The sequence below is a fragment of the Uloborus diversus genome, chromosome 9 (genome assembly GCF_026930045.1).
Source record: "Uloborus diversus isolate 005 chromosome 9, Udiv.v.3.1, whole genome shotgun sequence".
Lineage (NCBI taxonomy): Eukaryota > Metazoa > Arthropoda > Arachnida > Araneae > Uloboridae > Uloborus > Uloborus diversus.
Genome location: NC_072739.1, coordinates 126,323,144 through 126,344,825, shown reverse-complemented (window position 1 = coordinate 126,344,825; position 21,682 = coordinate 126,323,144). Strand labels below are relative to the sequence as shown.

Below are 21,682 nucleotides of genomic sequence, written 5' to 3'. Positions count from 1 at the left end.
TTTCAATGAGAATTGTGAAACAGCGAGTGTGGTAGACTTCCTCTTATACCAAATTTCAAAAAAAAAAGGGGGATGTTGGGTGGCATGGCCTGGATAATTTGACATAGGTTGACCCATTATGTGTTTTATAGTGTATAAACTTTCTTTTTTTCTTATCTTCACAGTTGTAGATTGTTGCTTTGTCAAATTGCGATGCTTCAATCCGCATTCTTGTACTGATTCCTTGGTGGTAGTTCCAGTGTCCAGGGCTTCTGCTGAGCAAAGAGCAGGTAGAGCTGGGAGACTGAGATCAGGAAAAGCATTCAGGCTGTGCACTGGTGAGATCATTCAAACTATTACCGGTTTTTGTTTTTTTCCTTTTGCATTTATGTAGTATATAGGAGGCGTTTATCATAAAAATCAGCTAAATTTGAACCTTCTTTGTTTTTACTGTCATGCAACAAAGCAATTTGGAAGGAATTCCTTTTAATCAGGTTGAGAACCGCTGCCGAAAATTGGTTTTACTCCAAAGTTAGCTCAATCCATGCTTTTACCATAGGGCCAGAATGAAAACATCATGGAGGTGCTTTCTAAAAAGGAAGTAAATTTTTTACAAAATTATTTCCTTTTTAAATTGAAATTTGAGAGAATTAAAAACTTATTATTCCTTGTCGGAGCTCTTAGCAATCCGTTTCTTATACGTTTACAATTTTGATATTCCCCGGCTTTTTATTATTATTTTGTCTTTTAAATACTCATCGTCCCCCATTACCCTTCTCAAATTTATTGCCCCCTCGAGGAGCTAAATTGCCCTTTTAGGGGCGATTGCCTCCAGGTTAAGAACCACTGCTCTAAAGTACTATTATATTCTATAGTTTTTCATTTTAACGTACCAAAGAGAGAATCCAAGAAGTTAAGCTGAAATTTTAAGAAAATGAGCAATTCTTTTGCTGCTCTTTTTGCATTTTAAATCAGGGTTCAAGTTTCCCACAGTTTCCCTCTCCTGAATTATAGATCATTTCTACTATGCTTCTACATGCTTTTCGGTACAGTATTCTGTTACTAGAATTTGTCATCAACTAATACAAAGTCATTAAAATGTGTGTTTGAAGGGATATTCTTATGTGTGTGTCCCTGTATGTGTTTATATGTCCTTTTACAAAAAGCTCAGGGGTCTGTCCAGGATTTTTCACAGGGTCCGTTTTTTGTGAAAAATCAAATAATTTTGAGAAAAATCAAATAATTTTGTGAAAAATCAAATACTTTTGTGAAAAATCAAATAATTTTGCAAAAAAAATTTTTTTTTTTTGCAAAAACGAAAGTTTAGACTCTTGAGATGGTGGAAACTGCATCATTGACACTTAAAGTTGAGTGTTTTCCCTCTTTTCTGTTGAGAATATCATTCTTTAGTGCTTTTCTAGTATTGGGGGGGGGGGGAGAGGCATCGCTCACTGGGATATGGGCACCCCTCAAGTATCAATATTCATCTACCATTCTACATCATGTTAAATTATACTAGAAATGTTATTTGTATAGTATTTAAAACAACTGTAAGAAAAAAAAATTCAGTCGGGTTCAGCATTTAAATTTTTAACCCAAGACACTGTTTAAAAGCACAGAGTTTCGTTTAAAACTTATAAATTCCGTGATTTTTACAAAAATAAAAAAATATTTTATTTGTTTACTTCTTAACTAAGCGTACTAAACATCGAAAATGCGAAAAATCAGATTCCCATAGCGGATGCAAAGAGATTGCAATCTTCAAAGTGAAGGCATCAAAAGTATAAAAACGGCTTGTAAAATAAATATTTTGGATAAAATTGTTTTAGAATTGCATTTTAGAGCCCTATGATAAACATATCATTAATATCTGGACACAGTTGAAGCAAAAAAAATAATAATAATAATAAATAAATAAAATAAAAAATAAACGATCGATTCAGTATTTTAATTATTGACTCATAAAAGAAAATGGAATAGGGAAGTTGCAACCTATTAAATGTTCATATTTTGGCTATTGGATATTGTTAATTGACCCTCAAAACTAAAAAATTCACCATCGCCGAATTTTAAAACACCGTGGTTGATTTTTAATGAATTTTTAAAAATCCACGCGCAAAAGTGCGCTCTTCTGAAACATCACGAGCCTACGTCACAGGGCGCGAATGGGCAGTCTTCCGCCGAAGATCCCCTGTTTTCACTAGGGACATTTTGAGCGCGCTGATATTTTTATTTTTTAGAAATTCAATAATCCTTTTGAACACACTATGGATACCGGATTCGTTAAAGCACAATCTAAATAATCTTCCTCATGTAACATCAATGATGATATTCGAATATTTCCGAGAGGATGAGAGATTTGTAATGTTTCAGAAACGCGAGGAGTTAAATGCGAGGAGATAAGCCTTTTACGCTTCGTCTTCGAAGTCGAATGCGTGACCTTCGGCTTCTCCCCTATTGGAAGAGCGCATGACGTCATTTCCTATGCCATTTGACGTCACAAGCGCTTGAACTTTAAAAAATAATTTTAAAAAAAACTACTTATCGTATCGCAAAATTTTTTTCACGTATGATGTTCATACATGTTACTCTATCATGTAAAAATAAAATTGAAAAATCGAAAACTTCCCTATTCGGCTTTAAAAACCTGAAATAAGCTTTGTTACAAAAATAAAGAACCCTTTTCATTTATTTGCATCCTAATAAAGCGAAGTTAGCTTGAAAAAAGAATGAAATATGATTCTCATATCGGATGTAAAAAGATTTCGTTTTTCAAAATGTAGGCATCCTATAGAAAAAAAAACGGTAAATAAAAGAGTTTATTTTAAGTTAATTATCCTTTTTAGCATCGAAAAATCAAACCCATATAACTTTCTCCCAAAATAACAATTTAACATCGCACCGCCAGACGCTAATGGCGATAAACAGTTAAACATCGCACCGCTAGACGATGACGCTAAGTGGCGATTAGTTTGAATTTGGTAACCCTATCTGAAGCGATCACCTCCCCCCCCCCTTACTACCCTTTGCAGTTCAAAGTTCATTTCGCTGTATATTATTGACTATTAAATCATGAGTGGGGAGAAAAGTGCTTACTACGCCTATTCAGAGAATGTTGACGCTTTTTCAAAGAAGTTTACAACAACACCGCTGCATAAAACAAACAAGCAAAATTATAAACCAAACTGACTTTCAGCTGTTAATTTCTTTCAAAGAAACCAACAACAGGCATTATATTTATTTGGCCGTAGTAATTATTTATGGCTTGCAGGAGCATCACAAGAGTGCCGATTTTTCTTTTCTTTTGCGAAATTAGCTGATTTTGTATAAGTTGATTCCTCTAATTTAACTTTGAAAAAGGTTCCAACCATTATCTTTTTATACAGGAAATATGCTGTATTATTTTAATCTGAGATTTGCTCTTTCAATAAACAATTTGTGAAAGATCCGTTTTTGTTTATCAGAATTTTGTGAAGGGTCCGTTTTGGTTGATCGGGATTTTGTGAAAGGTCCGTTTTGGTTGATTGGATTTTTGTGAAAGGTCCGTTTTGGTTGATCGGATTTTTGTGAAGGGTCCGTTAACGGACCCAAATTTGCTCTGGCCAGACCGCTGAAGCTCTACGGTAAAATCCCTCTAATGCGGACACTAACGGGACAAATTTTTTTGTCTTCAGTAAAGGGATGTTCGCAGGACAGGGGTTTAATGTTATTTGCCTTGGAACCAGGGATTGTCCACTTAAGAGGGGTGTCCGCCTTTGAGGGGCTGCCGGTTTTCCTCTTAAACTCTTTTATAAGCTGTGTTCAAAATGCTCAGAAATGAATGAAGTGGTATCACCACATTTACTTGTCTTCTCTTACAATTTCAATAAAAGGCAAAACCTGGCTTAGAAAGACGAGCTTGTTGGAAAGGACAAACCGCATTTGTCTTCAAAAGAGGAGGAAGGGAAGATGAAATCATAGTGTTTGTAGTCGATCTATAAAATTATTAACTTGACCTTTAATTCAAAAAAAAAAAACCTTTTATTTCTAGAACAAACTATAACTTTCACTCAGTGTGATGCTTTACAAAAGCGGGAGCTATTTCTCTGAGGGTGTGTGCTTGCTGATAGGATAGTGATGTCACAAAAATGTTCAGCGACTACAATTTGCTGTTTCTAGTTTGAACTTTTTACATTGCCAAATAAATCTTTCTAGCCTTTTTACAATAAACATGTGTTACTTTTAAGAAGTATTCTCAGCATAACCATGGTGTGCTTAACATGCTGAACAAAAGAAGCATTAGTACATTTTAAAGATTTCATGTACCTTTCTAAACTGATAGAAACCAAATGATTCCTCATGATGGGCACCTCTTTGGATTTGTTGTGTTGTGTCTGTTATTAATGGTCCTCGGCTTTACCCAAGAAAAAGGTCTGTAGAGGTACCAAAAGTTATTTATACTGACAAAATTTTTGGAGGGGGATACATACCAACGTATCATCTCTTCCCAGATGAATTCCAGCCTTGGAAAAGGGAAAGTAATTTCCGGAAAGTTACTTGTTTGAGCTGGAGAAAATGTTTTACTATAGGTTTGTTCAAATAGAGCAACCCGTTGCACCAGTTGGTTGATTTGGTGAAGTCAGTGGTTATTGTGGTGAGTATCCATAGGATGTTTTCATATAGGATTGGCTAACCAGTAGCTCTATTAGAACGCTGCTGGTCAGTCATCGATTAACCGGTAGCTGTATGCGAACATACCCAATGATTGATGAAAAAGAAAGCTGTTTGGATTTAAGGAGTTTGCAAGGATATTCTTCTGACCGTCTCAAATTAAAATTGGCTTATTGAATAATTTGACTCGACAAAATTTGACTCACAGGAAAACAAATAGTTAAGTTCTATGTTCAGTTAGACACGAGCGAACCATAATTTTGGCTTATATAGTAAGTTTTTAGGCTCACGAAGGTTCAGCTTATGAAGTTTTTCTGAATTTTGCATTTTAATTTATTCTATTGACGTTAATGTTTACTCTAAGCCCTTTCCACTCAGGATAAGTGCTGCATTATATCTCCATAATATCTAATGTGTGATTGAAATATAAAGTTATAAGTAGATGTATTTTCAGAAGTGATGATATCATGAATGTAATGTCACAAAAAATGAATACATTAGTTTATTATTTCTTTTTGAAATTTGTTACTTATTCTAATTACAGAAGATGACTTTTTGAAACTCCCTGCATTCACTGTTCCAGAAATGCAAAGAAGTAATTTAGCATCCGTTATTTTGCAACTAAAGGCTCTAGGGATTGAAAATATATTACGTTTCTCATTCCCGTCTGTAAGTTGTTCTTTTTTAGAAATATACGAACATATCTATGCACTTTTGTATCTAGAATGTTTCAGAATCTGTGAAATTTAGTGAATCAAACTTCATGCCCAAATAAAATTTCTAGTAGTTGCACAAAAGCATGTACTATATGCAGAAATGAAAACAGCCTAAAAGCATAAAGGAGGAAAAATTACGCGGCTTAAAATGTGGTCATATATTTTCTTAATATTACTCAAAATTATATTATATTGATACTATAATGCCTTTTAAATATTAATCAATAGTTTTTTATACTTGGAGTAGAAGTGCTATACATCATTTACCTACTTATACTCTTTTTTTCTTTCTCTTCTTGTTTTTATTAAAGTAAAATTTTTAGACTGCAAAACTTGCACTTATTTTTCCCCTAACACATTGCGTAACTACATTTGCCTGTGTAAAAAACTGGCACTGAGATTTGAATCTTGTATGTTTCCTTCGGCAAGTTAGGGGTTAAAATCATTTAAAAAATATTTTTAAAAAGCACTATGAGCAAGATAAAGATAAATATGCTGTTGAAAAAAAAAGCGTAATAAAAGTTACTTAATATCAGTTGATCACAATATTGATTTATTGTATTAAAAAAAAAAAAGAGCTTGTAAATTATGTCCTAGTTGCTCAACAACAAATTTTTAACTTCCATTAAATTAACCCACAAGCCATTACTGCGCAACCAGTAACTCCTTTTTGATTTATCTAAGCTGGTAAAGTTCAATCCATAACTGCAAATAACATGTAATCGAATTGCAATTTTTGAGCTATTTCCAAGCATCTTACACTAAATCAACTGTAGCTCTTCAAAATATGTGTACTACTTTTCCCTATGGAGGATGAAATTCTGCCTTAAAAAAGATTAGGCGAATGGGTTTCCATCCTTCAATTAAAAGTTTATATCCCTCTTTTTCTGGGAAAAAGAAGTTTTTTTACGTAAAATTCTTTTTACTTCCTTTCACAAAAAAGGAAGTATTGTAATTGCAAAAAAATTTTCACTCAAAGATCGACCTTAATTTCCATTTTACTCACCCCCAAATGAATATTGAGTTTTTTTTTCGACTCGACCACACGTAGATAAGTGCCTAAGAACGTATAGACACGTGAAATATCCATGATGATGATTCCCGCGTTAATTACAACGAATTTTCTCGTGACGTCTGTATGTACGTATGTATGTATGTGCGTATGTATGTCGTATAACTCAAGAACGGTAAGTCCTAGAAAGTTGAAATTCGGTACCTAGTCTCCTAGTGGCATCTAGTTGTGCACCTCCCCTTTTGGTTGCATTCGGGTGTTTCTAAAGGGGTCTTTTGCCCCTTTTTGGAAGGAAATCATTGTTAATTTCGATGTAAACTCAAGTGGTGTTATTATTTGGCGGGCACTTGGCGACATATCGCCAATCTTTTGGTCGCCAAGTTTTGTCACCAACTTGGCGACAAATTAGGCGATTTTGATTTTTTAAAATCTGGTTTCAATTTGGTCACTATTGGTGATATTTAAAGAGTAAACTATTGAATCACATTAAAATTGCCAATAATGGGGAAATTACATTAAATTGGAGTAAAAAGAAGTCATGTGATGCACACATCAGCTCGTTTTTTTTTTTTTTTTTTTGAGAAGAAATCTTTTGAAAATAATGTATTATCCAGGGTTCAGTTGGAAGAAGTGTGTTACCAACAGTATTAAACCTTCAGAATAGATTTCTCATGAAATTGCAAACTAGGTTACTATAGCCAAGTTCAACTCTTTATATTTGTAAATGTGTTACTATTTCAAAAGTATATTTGCTCCAAAGCTGCTGTTTAGCTCTCACCAAATAAAGTTGTTGCTACACGAAATAGAATGTAAAAAAACCTTTTTCTACACTAAAATTTAGTTTGCTGCTATCCCCCCTCCAAAAAAAGATAGTTTACTACTCCAAAATGGAAATTTGGTTACTTTAAATTGCATTTTTTTCTGCCTTATGCCATGTTTTTCGTGTTCCACATTACTGGTATATATATATATATATATATATATATATATATATATTGAATTTTTTCCCCATAGGCTCCTCCTTCAAAACATGTCATCACTGCCATTGAGCTTTTGTATGCTTTAGGAGGTAAATTTGTTTCTAATTTATTAAAAGAATAACTGTTGTATTGTAAATTAAATGATGAATTTAGCTTTTCTTCCACCAGCATTAGATGAAGAGGGAGGTTTAACATCTCCATTAGGTACCCAGATGGCTGAGTTTCCTTTACATCCAATGTTTTCAAAAATGATTTTAATTTCAGGTATGTTTTAATAAATTTCCAATGTTTATTACATTCAGACCTTGATATCTCGAACCTTTTTGTCCTGAAACCCTTGATGTCTTGAAAAGAAAAAAGTCCCCTGCATTTTAGATTAAAAAATCTTAGGTATTTTCTACAGTTATTTTAAAATTTATTTTTCACAACTCTTGATATGTCATTGTTTTCATACAGAAATAAGTTTTAAGCTACTTTTCTTTGGCAATTTTTGTAGTAATACCATTTCTGGAGACATGCATTTATAGTTTTCCACCCCTTTCCCTGGAATGTATAAGAATAGGGGATCAGGGCAAGATAATAGGGGAATGTGCCCAGTCAGAGGGGAGCTGTAGTATTATTATTATTCCCCCCCCCCCCCCCAGAGTTTACATTCTTTGAGTTTTATTTATTTATTTATTTTTTGAAACATGTGCCCACTTTGAAGACAGGGGATCGATTTTTCGTTGCTCTGTTGACCACTTTTCAAGCGAGGACATTAAAGCATGTTCCTTGTTATTCTGCATTTTGGATTCCTACAAAATGGCTAGTGAAAAGCTTAAATTTAATGTGCTTGAAGGTAAAATAAGAACGTTGAGGTTTGTAGATGACAAAATAAAGATGAAATTTTTACTCATTTGAAAATAACTTGTCAATTGTTATGCAAAGTCCATGCATAAATATAAATACTGTATGTGTGAGTAATTGTGAGAGTTACTAGTGTAATAAACTCAACTCTCAATAAAACTGCATTAGATTTTTACCAATAGATGTTGTTAACCTGCTATGAAGCTTCTCAATATTTGAAAGACTATCAAATAAAGTGATACATTCATTGTTAAAAGAGTTTAATCACAAATGCATGTTTTTCCCTCAGTTTATTTTGTTGTGGTAGACTTTCTGATTAAACCATTGTTTCTGAACTAATTTAAGCTTTTATTGGGGCATGAAATAAGGCCAAGAAACTAATTATTAATATAAAAAAGGAAATGAAGAAAAATTGATTTCACATCTTCTAGAAAACTTGCAATTAAATGACATTATTTACAGGGTTACATTCAAAATATGTAACGATGAAGTTTTAGCAGTGATTTCAATTCAGAATTTTGATGTTTTTTTTTACATCATTATATTTAAAAAACACAGTCCAGTTACTTATTGTCTCCTCCTTTTATTCTTTTTTATCTTGAATTTCAGGTGAATTTGGATGCACTGAAGAAATATTAACAATCACTGCAATGCTCCAAGTACAAAATGTCTTTGTAGCATCACACGGAAGAAAACTAGAAGCAGTAAATCCTTTAGCACTTTTATTTTCTACTGTCAGAGTTAAATAATTTGCTAGAATTGTTTTATCTTTATATACTTAGAGGAATGTATAGAAAAATGGCTTTTAATTTTTTAAACTTTATGGCTTAAAGTTATACTACACTCATACACTTTCTAAATCTCTAGACATTCTAGTGTGCATAGTTCTCTGTGCTGTTGAGAGGGAATGTGTGTGTGTTGGAGGGGGGGGGGGGGGATTTAAAACAAAAAACAAAATTTTTAGTTTTTTGTTTTAAAAATAATGCAATGTAATCTAAATTTGTTTTGGACCACCTTCTTTAAAGGGGATTCCCCCCCCCCCCTCCAACCTTTAGGCGTATTCTCCTCAATATATATATTTTTTTACAACTGCGGCAGTTTGTAAAGTATCCCTTTTGAAAATATGTTGTTAATTTTGGATGTCTTGCACAATGTAGAGCAGGAAAAATAATTTCATAACGAATTCACAGTTGCAATTCTTACGGTTTCTGTAGGTAGTGTTCAATTTTTTCATGCATAAATAGAAATTTTCAAAATTATTTATTAAACTTGCATTTTATTTATTTTTTTTTTTTTTTTCTTGTTTCAGAAACGAAGTAAATGGAAATTTGCAGTTGAGGAAGGCGACTTATTTACCCTACTTAATATTTATAATGCATTTTTAAAGGTAAGGGTCAGGATTTTTTCAAATCTTTTTTTTTTTTTTTTTTTTGTTATTTTCACATTTGTGAGGGTTTTTGAGAGGAAATTATTTTTATTCCAAGAGTCACTTTCAAAGCAAACAAAAAACTACTTTTTATGTGAAAAAAAATTACATGGGAATTTTTTCCAAAAGGAAATTAATTTGTTTTGCCTTTTACCCCAGTGGCATATTACTTTTTCCAAAATTAAATGACATATAGCGGCATTGTACATTAACTAACCTAAATACTTATACATGGTTTCGAACTGAAAAAAAAAAAAAATCATTGGATTGTTGATTTTATTAACCTGATAACTATGACATATGAAACATAGTTTAATATTTCATTTTATTAAATGATTATGAGCAGTTTCATATGCAATGTGTGTTAAAAAGGATCACTTGTTTTAAAATTGCAAATCAGTATTTATAACTCAACATGGATGCGCAGAATTATTTATTTTTTAGTATTTTCATTTGAATAGAATTAAAAAGTAAAAATGCTTTTTCTTTAAACTACATATTTTCGTGTATGAAGTTTCATCCTTCTTCATAAAAATTTAACTGGGATACATTTTATTTTATCTTGAATTTATTTCATAAAAAATTGTCTTCATTTTATGTGATGAAACGAAAATTAGAAAGTATGAAAAGCATTACATACATTTCTATAAATTTTAAATCATATGCTATGTTTATTTATGTTATCTCTTACAGAATAATAATAAGCACTGGTGTGGTCAAAATTCATTGAACTACAAGGGCTTATTGAGAGCTATGGAAATCCGTATGCAACTTTCTAAGCTACTTAAGAAATTCAAAGTTCCTAATGTTCCACAAAAAGGTAAAAACTTTAATCATTTTTAAAAATTATTATTTATTTATTTTGCTGTTATATTTATGAATTTGAACATTTCATATATTATCATATAAAATTTTTACAATTATGAAAGGAAAGCACTTTGCCATTACCTGTTTATAATTTTAATTCAGATAGTTGACAAATTAAATAAGTTTTACGCTAAAACTTTGTAAAATGAATTATTTACAAACTCTTAATTCAGTCCATTCCACAAACTAAGCATATGAAAAAAACTTCTCCAAACAACATAGTTTCTTTGCTCTAGTAATGGCAGCATTGTAAAAACTAACTTACAAGAAGAAAAATTTCACACAATATTTTTGTCTAAAAAATAGAGTAATTCGTCTTTTTAAAAAAGAGTTTAGCACAATAAATGTTACAAGAGAGGGAAAAAAACAATTGAATCATTAAAATAACTGCTACTGTACAAATGAATCATTTTGTTTTCAAAACAGGCTATTTACATTATTTGTAATTATTTTACAAAAATTATGATACGAGGCATGTTTTTAAAGTAAGTACCGTTTTGATATAAAAAAAGAACGAGTACAGATAGAGCTAAGTAATTTAGTGCACAAAAATCTACCATCCTTACGCTATTTTTCGACATTGCTCCCGTGATTTTCCAAGCATTTGTCATAGCGTGGTGCAGGTTTTTGTATACCTATTCGTAAAAAGTTACCGCCTGTTTAGTCAACCATGAGGACTCTTACAGGGCTTTGGCTGGGGCGTTTTTGAACATCCTCTGGTCTGCCCTCACCTCGCTCGCAACATCTTTCATTTGTTTCGGCATCTAAAGTCTTTCGTAGGTGGTCTGTGGCACAACAGCAATAATGAGCTCAGAGAACATGTTATCCCATGGCTGACTACACAGGCGGCAATTTTCTATGAATAGGTATACAAAAACCTGTACCACGCTATGACAAATGCTTGGAAAATCACGGGAGCAATGTCAAAAAATAGCGTAAGGATGGTAGATTTTTGTGCAATTAATTTCTTTGCTCTATCTGTACTCGTTCTTTTTTTATATCAAAACGGTACTTACTTTAAAAACATGCCTCGTACTTTGGTTCCTAAAATTTTAATCATCTGAAGGAGATATTTCTTTTCTGGTTCATTTTGGAACCCTAAGGTTCTTTTAAAACTTGTATTTTTTAAAATTTAATGTCTTTTAAAATATTTCTATATCAAAAAATTATATACATTATAACATAAAATATTTTGATGTGTATTAAAAACTAGAAGAGTCTTTAAAGTCACTAAAGGATGAAAAGAGATGATGAGGTTATTCTTATGCTTATGTCAGCAATAATTTTCTTTCTATGTCAGAAGGTTGTGAGTTGACACCGACTCTTGTGGCAGCATGGAGATTAAATGACAAAAGCTCTGCTTATCAATTTTGTTGGTCTATAATTAAAAATCTGTTTCAATACAAAATGCTACACCTTTTGTTACTTGGCCCCTAATCAATCAAACAAAGGGCATAACTATTTGATTATATTGATGTACAACAGTGCAATTTTTTTTTGCAAAAAGAAAAAAAAACATGCACTTTATGTAAGGCAGTGAGAAGCAAAGGGATGAATGTGATAAAATTAAGAATTGGGAGATAACTATTACAAATGGAAGGTGAACCTCTCCTCTAGCTTGGGGCAAGAGATGGTTTTGGTAGCCCTGGTAGGTGCTGCTGTACAGCATGGTAGAGGAAAAAATTTCAATGAGAATTTACATGTTTTACTCAAAACTTGAAAATGTCCACTTACATCCCTTTGCTTCTCACTACCTCATATGTAAAAACACAAATTTTTCATAGCTAGGGGAGCAATTGACCCCTCCCCCTAAATAAAAGGACTGTGAACAGTAATATTTAGTATGATTTTCTGTCTATGATGTATTTTTTTGTACAGATCATAAATATGAAACAAATGAGGCATTGATGTGTTGAGCCAAAAAATAAAATCAAGTGGAATATAGTATATTGTTTTCTGAGATGCAATTTTCCCCCTTACTTTTAGGAGATGAAGATTCATTGCGAAAATGCATTGTAAGTGCTTTCTTTGCAAATGCAGCCTTCCTCCACTACACTGGCGTCTACAAAACTGTTAGAGGAGAGCATGAACTCCATATACATCCTGATTCAGTGTTACTTCTGACAAAGCAACCAAAATGGTATCTATGCCTTTCTATGCATTGTCCATGTTTCTAAAAAGGAATGCTGTCATATTTGAAATTTACTATTATTTCTTTTGTTCTTATTGCTTTTATGTATTCTTCACTACATACACCACAAAGTTTGGCACAACTTTTCAATTGAAAATATATTTTTTATAAACAAACGTTTTACAAAAAAAAAAAAAAAAACTAGGTTTGTCAGTGCTTGGAAAAAGTCGAATTCTCAATAATGATCACATTTTTCATCGCTTTTTATGAATAATTTCGGAATTTTATTTTAATTTGGAAAGGTGAACAATCTTATTTACCGAAATGATCTGACGATCTTGTCGGTTTTTGCAAGTTTTATTATTTTTGTCACACTAAAACTTGGAGAGTTTATAGTAGTTTTTGAAAATAATTGTAACCGAATCATTTTTAAAAGTGGAAGAAAATTATACTTAAGTGGAAAATTTAAAGGCGGCGTAAAAAAAGCAGGGAGCTCCTCGGGGGGGGGGGGGGGGGGGGGGGGGCGCCACACACACACACTAGATTCAGCTGGTATGCAGCCAGTTTTGAAGTGGGCATGTCCAAGGAGGTTCTTTCTGTCCATGGAACCAACAATCTTGAGGTGCACTATAACTAAAGCCTTTGTTTAAAAAATGATCCATTAACTACTCTCATAAAGACCTCTGAATTGCATTTATGTAGGGTAGTAACTATTTTTTTGTGAGAAATCATGATAACTAGTTATAAAGTATTGGGCGTGTCTGTGCATGTAAAATAAATCCTAAATGTTGCTAAAAAAGGAATTTTAAAGTGAGATAAACTTAAAATTAATTAAATGAACCTTTTTACATATGAGGCACTGAGAAACAAAGGGATGTAAGTGCCAAAATTAAAAATTTCAAGATAACCTGTAAAAATGGTAGAAAAAAATCTATCCTGTGCATTGGTGTAAGGGATATTACCAGAAGCCCTGGTAGGTTCTGCTATACAGCATGATTTAAAAAGAAAAAATTAATGAAAGCGTACCTAGGATCTAAACTTCAAATGTATTTCTCGAAACTTAAAAAAAGTCCACTAACATCACTTTGTTTCTCACTGCCACACATAGTTTTACAAATTGTTTATCTTTTGTTCCTAATAAGACCAAGTTCAATTATTCTGTCCTGTGACATTATGTTTCTTTTGAAAATACAGACATGTGCTAACTTATTAATCAGTGATATTAAAAATTATTTGTTTTGTTATGAAACGTAAAATGGTATATTTTCTCGTATTACTACTTTTACGGGTATTTAACGACAGTAAACTCCTGATTATCTGTGGGATAGGGTGGCAAGGTAACTGCAGATAAGCAAAATCGTGGATAATCCGCTAATTCGGTAAAAACGACACTATTAGATGCAACAGCGTAAAAAGATCAACAACACTCGCATACGTTTAAACTATAGCTATAACTATAACAGTGGGTGCAAAACATGCATGTTAAAGCTAAAAAGGGATTGCTCATAATTTCCAGTGGATTACACACATACGTGAGTAAATTGTGCAAACAAATTAACTGAAACAGATCAAGTTAGGTTACTCCAAAAAAGCATCGGGGTGGGGAGAGGAATTTTTTCAGGACTGGCATAGTCACTCCTTTATGCATTAGAGTAGTGTAGGTTGAAAACTCAGTAAGTAAGGTAAATCTAAAGCAGTTAGTTGCGTAGATCTAAAAATCAAGTTTCAATTAGTCAGGTTTCGGTGAACTAGGAAGGTTTGATGTCACTAGAAGGGATGGGGAGAAGGAAAGAGGAATGTCTAAAAGTACATTTTGCACTTGCTGAGTTAAAACATGTGCATTTATCTAAATTCAGTCAATTATCACTGAAAAAAAATTTTTTTTTTTTTTGAAAGTGAAAGGCCGCGGATAATTGAGAGTTGAGAGTACATTAAAAAAAATTTTTTTTGAGCAATCACAAATTGCTTATTTTTTTACTGGACCGTTTAATGACCTCCGTCCTTTAAAGGTTTCTATGCTTATAATGCAAGCGTCCACGTGCCTTGAAGGCTGATAAAAATTCCATCAATATCTTATAAAACATCAAGATATGGCAGGCCCAGAAAAATTCCTTAAGGTTTCAAAAAATAATTTAGACTTTAAATAAACTCTAAAAATTATGAGGACATTAAAAAAAAAGAAAGAAAAGGCCTGTTATAGTATGAACAACTCTACTTGTGATTTGTGTCATGGAAGACTTTGGTTCTTGGAATTAAAAGTCAACGTTTTTGTATTTAAACCTTTTAATTGATATATAATAATTCATACCACGCAAATGAAGGTGCCAAAGGTACTAAAAAAGTAGGCATGTAACATCGACTTTACACAATCCTTTTTATGCGAAAACAGTATCCAGCACGCAACATCCAGCCCCTGGCATTCATTTGAATTTTAACATCTTCAATTCAAATTATGGTTGCAATAAAAGTCATTAGTGGAAATAAGAAACCCAATGAGTAAGGCCCTACTGCAATTCATGACAGCGAAAAACATAACTTGAATTCAAACTATCTTCAAACTATATTTTTTCTTCTTTTGGAAAATAAGAAAAAAATGTCGGCTTGTCAGAACTTCTGGGTGGACTAGGATGGGGCATGAACCCGATGTTTTTGAACCACCTTCGAAACAATGAATATTTATAAATGTTTATCCTAAAAGGTCCTCTTTGCAGGTCGCTAGTTAGACCACTGACTGAAATCCATACGACTGTTATAGCGTAAACCTATAACAGCCCATTTTGTTTAGTAAGTGCCTGTTACAGGGAACAGGTTCAAATACTAACTGTGAGCTACAATAAAATTTGGATAAATTTTGTAGTTTTGTGCCGTTTAATATATTCCATTTAAGTTTGATTTTTCTTCGTAGGGTAGTGTTTATTGAGGTTCTTCATACAACAAAAGAATATATGAGAGATGTAACTGTTATAGAACCGTCCTGGCTTTACGAGCTTGCACCCCACTATTATCAGTATGGAACTGTAAGTATTTTCTATCTAGTGTTGTTATGAAACATAACCAATTTTTACAAGTTAATATTAAATTTATTTTCAAATGTTCAGGAAATGGGATGCAATGTAACATCCTAAAATTGTTTAAGTAGTCTTATTATATTTGGGATTAGAATACTTCAAGGCATCTTTTGTTTTTTCTATTTATAGTCTGGTTTGACATTTTATTTTTCATTATTTTATCTTTATGTAGGGTCTCCCTCAGGCATATTTTGATGAGCGATGTGCCTGCTCTTATTATACATTTCTCAATGCGCCCTCTTAGAATTTTTAACGATACTCCATCACCAAAGCAAGGACTTGAAATTCCCTCATTTCCTTCACAATTTGGTTTAAATGTAGGTTTTTAACAATCTTTCAAACCCAGTGGCATAACTAGCGGTTGGCAGGAGCGGCTCTCGCCAGGGACGCAGCAACCAGAGGGGCGGCATTTTGACTGATAAAAATTTTTTTCCAAGAGTTTTTTTTATCATAAAATTTGAAAAATGCTTTAAAAAATTTGAAAAAAAAAAACTCAAGAAAAAGAGCTAAAGGGAGGTGTATATATATATATATATATATATATATGTATATATATATATATATATATATATATATATATATATATATGCACATAACATTTACTGAAAAGAAACAATGGGCATCATTGAAAACAATTCTAAAAAAAGAAAATAAGAAAACAAATTACAATGCTACCTCCTATTTGTCGAATCAATTAATCAAAATGTTCAAGAAAAAGGATTTTTTTGGAGGTCACAATGACCTCTGGTGACTTCCCATTTGAGCGACCCTGGGGGGGGGGCGCAATTCCTTTAGTTTGCCAGGGGCACTAGACCCCATAGTTATACTACTGTTCAAACCAAGCAGCAAAAAGCTTTTTATTTATTACTCAAAAAGTAATTACAATAGTTGTTAACTTGTCCATGGATTGTCTAAACTGCATTGAAGGTGGTCCAGACAGCCTATTGCAGTTTTCCTCTTAAGGTTTGCGTGTGAATCATCAGTGTTCTCCAATTGCAATAGTAATTGTTAAAAATAACTATTGTTGAACTATACTTGTGTTTTGTGTGCATATAGTAAAAACAAATAAAAAAGCACCTTTTCTACAACAAAATTTCTATTAAAAATGTCTTTTTAATTGAAAGAAAGTGCCCTGCTTCTGTGATATGGGCAGGGGGGGGAACCATTATATTAATGATTTATTGATTTTAAATGACCCTTTTCTTCCATTAATGCTGTATAAGCTGTCCAAGTATTGCAATAAATAGATGGTTTAGGTTTCTAGCCTTTTTTTTTTTCTTTCAAATAAGTTGGATTTTAGGAAAAGTACATTTAGCAATGCTACACTTCTGTTTGTGAAAATTGCAACACCATGAAGGACTTACACTAGTGAGCTGAAAATTGCAGGAAATGTAAAGTAGGGCATGATATGCAAGTGATTAAAATTGCAGACTGGTAGTGCATGCTGAGCAGCGCCCTCTGAACGGCGGATCAAACCGAATATAAATAGACTGCTGTGGCGAGGCGTGTATGATTATCGGTGGGTATATGCTAGAGCAAACGTTAACAGAATCTTTACTATGCCTCTTCGACGAAAGAAAGCGAAATTTGAGCAAATTTCGGAGTTTGAACGGGGCAGAATCGTCAGCCTTCATGAAGCGGGATTGTCTTATTGTGTAGTAACCGCTTGTGTGCAGCGTAACAGCAGCACAATCATGCGTGTTTGGAAACAGGGGACGGACGAGGGTCAGACGGCTCGGAAATCCGGGAGTGGACCCCGAAATGTGACGTCAGCTCGCTATGACAGACATCTGGTTCTTATGGCCTTGACGGACCGCACAGCTTCTTCTAGACCAGGGCTGTCCAACTGGTGGCCCGCCAACTTCTTATTCAGCATCGTTTTTCGAGATTTTATGATATCAAGGAGCATCCGAGCCTACCATTCTTGGTCAAACCGGGGTTGCCGAAATTTCCTCTTGATCGCTCTTTTACTCCTCAAATTGTATTGGGAGAATGAGTTACAGGACATCTACAGGCCAAGGTCAAGCAGTCCTACCCTGCACACTGGTGTTCAAACGAATTCCTAGAAAGAGTATTGCCTCGTGTTGGCGGGGGGAGACAGGGAGGGAAGAGCGAAACATTTCAGATAAGCAAAACCTGCCTACAATTGGTTAAAAATAAAGACCCCCTTGACTGACTCTATGGCCTTTGTTGATTTCAAAATGAAAGGTTTGAAAGCATATATTTATGTGAAATTGCTTTTTCGGCGATGAGCTTCATCAAAAATCGTCACAGGAGCTCTCTGTCCGACAGTTCATTGATAGATTTTCTTCGGACTGGCAACGACAAACATCGATTGTTGACATTCCTGCCCTTGTAAAGGCGGATCGGCCTCAGTTTTCACATTAAAATGTAAGCAAATTGTTCTAGAATCCATCTCTTACACTGTTTCATAATTAATAATTCAACTATTAATTGTTATTGTATAAGAGGTAAGAGATTATTGATCAACTTTTTCAAACTGCGGCCCGCCATGTGATCAGAAACAGGAATTCTGGCCCATAGGCTCTTTGCAGTTGGACAGCCCTGTTCTAGACAATTGGCAGCACAGTGGTCAACAGCTATAGGTGTTTCATTGCGTGCTTCATCAATTCGGAGACGTCTGCTGCAGTGTGGGCTGCGCGCAAGAATTCCTTTATACAGGATTCCTCTCACGCAAAACCATCGCCGCCTGGGGCTACAATGAGCCAATATGCATAGAAGCTGGCATGCTGATTGGCAAGATGTCACCTTTTGTGACGAATCCCGCTTTAATTTGTGGCACCATGATGGCCGAATTCGTGTCAGGCGCTATGCCGGTGAACGGAACATTCCGGAGTGCATTATCGAACGCCACAGTGAACAAACACCCGCAGTTATGGTCTGGAGTGCCATAGCATATCATTGACGATCACAATTTCTATGACTTGTGGGCAATTTGAACATTACCCGATACATAAACGAAGTTTTACAGCCCCAAGCTATTCTCTTCCTGCAAGGATTGCCAGGGGCTGTATTCTAGCAGGATAATGCTCATCCACATGTCGCCAGGACTGTCAAAACCTACCTTGATTCGCAGCAGGTACAGCTTCCTTGGCTTGCATATTCCCCGGATGTGTCACCGATTGAACTTGTGTGGGATTTCATTGGGCGGCGTCTCGCTCGTGATCCTCATCCTGTTGCTTCGACAGACGAACTTTGGTTGCGCATATAAACAATATGGAATACTCTTCCGCAGGCAGATATTCAAACTTGATTTCACTCCATGCTGAGTCATGTAGCAGCTCTTATTGCGGCGGGTGGTGGCTACACAAAATACTAATTTCTATCTATTTTTACTGTTTGTTTGGTAAGAAAATGTAATCCTTTATTTGTACCATTACCACTCAACTGTGTATTAAATTTTATTCAGCTATGATGCTTCCTTCATGGTGTTGCAATTTTCACAAACAGGAGTGTATAATTTAAATTTTGGCAAGCATTCATTTGGAGAAGACAATTCAAGTTAAAAAATATTCCTAATCAGCAATTATTTCACTGGAACTTTTATTTTTGTGTTTTATTTACTGAACAATGTTTTAAATTTACAATGAAAAAAATTTGATAAATTTCCTTTTTGTATTTCAGGATCGGGAAATTGCATCAAAAAGATTATCTAAAGATAAGTAAAATGCTGAAGGAAAACAACCACAAATGTACATATAAAAAACTTTATTAATAAATTATTTTCATACAATTTCGCAGATGTTGGAGATATTTTCTTCCTGTAAAAAGACTATACACATTTTGATGAGTTCAATAACCAAGAACATTAAAATAAATACTTTTTACCTTGACATCAAAATAAATTTTAAATGCATGGAGAAAATAAATGACAAGAGGGACATACAATGGAGAAAATGTGACATCAAGCCTTTTTTTTTATAAGAAAGTTAATTACATACAGAAATTAAAAACATTATGACATGTGGCAAAGGGAACAGGGAGCATGGTAAAGTGTGAAACTTTGTGACAAAGGGGAGAGGGGTCAAAAATTTTGAAAAGTTTATTAGTCAGTTATTTCCTAAACCGTAAACATATCACAAAAACGATTTTTTTTTTAAAATTAAATTGCACTATTATTACGATGTCCAGTTTTTTTGAATGGACAATTTTTAATGTAGCAAGTACCATTTGTTCATTTGTCTGTTTGAAATTTTATATTTCTAATGGAAGAGGTCAAGGCAACTTTCTTAATAATATTAAACTTTTTAGAGGAAATATTGTTCATGAAAAAAGTTTTACGTATAACCTGAGTTTTGCAGCATCATTTCAATCGGGAAGATTTTGATAATTGGGAAATAGGCGCGTTATTATCATTCATTTGGGGGGTGGGGCGTCAAACTTTTGGCACCAATTGCAGCGCGAGAAATGTTTTTTCTTTGCATATGTAAACAAAGTGTAGGGAAATGTATATTTGCATACGGTTACCACAAAACAGAGGCTGTCCATGCAGTGGCGGATCATGGGATTGTGAGGCCCCAGGCGCAACCTAATCCGGAGGCCCTCTATTGACACAACAAAAATAATATAGTTTACTAATATAAACAATGCAGAAAATCATAACTTTGTTTTATTCTTTGAATCAACAAGATTTGGGGGAAAGGAGGTTGTTACATTCTTATTTAAAAGGGAAAAAAACGACATTTCTGACCAAAAAAAAAAAGCAAAACATTAGTGAAAAATTTTGCCTTCTATATTTTTATGTAATTTAGCCAGTATAGAGGGTGGGATCAAAGCTCCAAGCTCCGGCATCTAGTAAAATTCCAGCTTTTTTACTCTGTTTTTCAATGCAAGTGAAATTCAGTGGCGCAACTAGAAAAAAAATTTCAGGGGGGGGGGAGGCACTAGGTCAAAAAAAAAGGAAAGAAAAAACCTTTGATTTGATAGGGAAGGTAAGGGTCCGGGGGATATCCCCCTGAAAATTTTTGAAACATGTAGTTTTCAAAGACTTTCTTTGCTGATGTTAGGGGGCAAAAAGGTGCAGGGCAGGCGTCTTCAAAAATAATAGTTTCAAGTATAAATTTGTATTACTGTAAAAGCATTACTTTTCGCGAGTCGTAATTTTCACGAAAATGAATATGTTAGTGACTTCGTCTTGTTTTAAAGAAGAACATTTAGCAACTTTAAATAAGTTTACCATTCATTTTGTTTTATTTTATTTTATTTTACTTTTACATTTAAAAAACAGTTTAAAAAAAAAAAAAAGATTATAAGTTGTGATGCGACGGGGAGGAGTTCTTACTAATCTACAGGTTCATGCCAGCTCATTCAAGCATACTCATGTTTAATTACTGAGTACTAGACCAACGGTTCCCAACCTTTTCCCGTTTTCCCACTTGCGAACCCCTTCCAAACACCAGAATAACTTAGTGAACCCTTTGGGTACTAGGAAATAAGTAACAAGCAAAAAAAAAAGCGTGCACACACACACACACTCATAGGAAATAAAATTTGGGAGATATTTTTTTAGTTTGATGCTGCTGCTATACAAATTCACCAAAAAATGAACAGTGATTACTCTGTGTTGAGCTTCTATTAACTTAGTAAAACAGATTTAAATGGAATTTTTTTGGAACAAAAATGCTCAATTTTTGGTTGCAATTTTTCTGACACAAAGTTGTATTTATCTTTATCACTAAATCAGAAGTCAATCAAAAGATTATCTTTAAAATACCTTTCAAGAGCTGCATTTAATAAACTAAATGAAATTTTTTTCTTTCACTAAAATGAGAAAGATCTCTAGGTTTAATCCTTCTTGAAAAAGTCTACGAGCACGAGCCTAGCTGTTTGAAAAATTTTCTTGTAACTATGATATAAGAGCGGAGTAAAATGCGTGTATTGAAAAATAATAGAAACGTCTATTTTTCAATAAACGCATTCACTCTAATTTTTACACAAAAGGTAATTTTTAACAAAACAAATTTTTAAGATCACTAACTACAAGAGA

At 33.6% G+C, this 21,682-nt stretch overlaps 1 protein-coding gene across 3 annotated transcripts in view; it reads left to right on the top strand.

The window, feature by feature from the left end:
- The window catches only part of LOC129229453 (probable ATP-dependent RNA helicase DHX35), a 46,211-nt gene extending 26,826 nt beyond the window's left edge, over positions 1-19,385 (top strand). Inside the window, exons 10-19 of one of the 3 annotated variants that reach the window (XM_054863766.1) lie at positions 165-317; positions 5,177-5,298; positions 7,372-7,426; positions 7,491-7,601; positions 8,793-8,887; positions 9,493-9,570; positions 10,303-10,429; positions 12,463-12,616; positions 15,513-15,624; positions 19,321-19,385. In XM_054863766.1, coding sequence (XP_054719741.1) covers positions 165-317; positions 5,177-5,298; positions 7,372-7,426; positions 7,491-7,601; positions 8,793-8,887; positions 9,493-9,570; positions 10,303-10,429; positions 12,463-12,616; positions 15,513-15,624; positions 19,321-19,362 — 1,049 coding nt within the window. In that variant the 3' untranslated portion in view covers positions 19,363-19,385. Of the gene's footprint in view, positions 1-164; positions 318-5,173; positions 5,299-7,371; positions 7,427-7,490; positions 7,602-8,792; positions 8,888-9,492; positions 9,571-10,302; positions 10,430-12,462; positions 12,617-15,512; positions 15,625-19,320 lie in introns of all 3 variants that reach the window. The other 2 variants (XM_054863767.1, XM_054863765.1) reach the window with 2 other exon arrangements.
- The last annotated feature ends 2,297 nt before the right edge of the window (positions 19,386-21,682 follow it).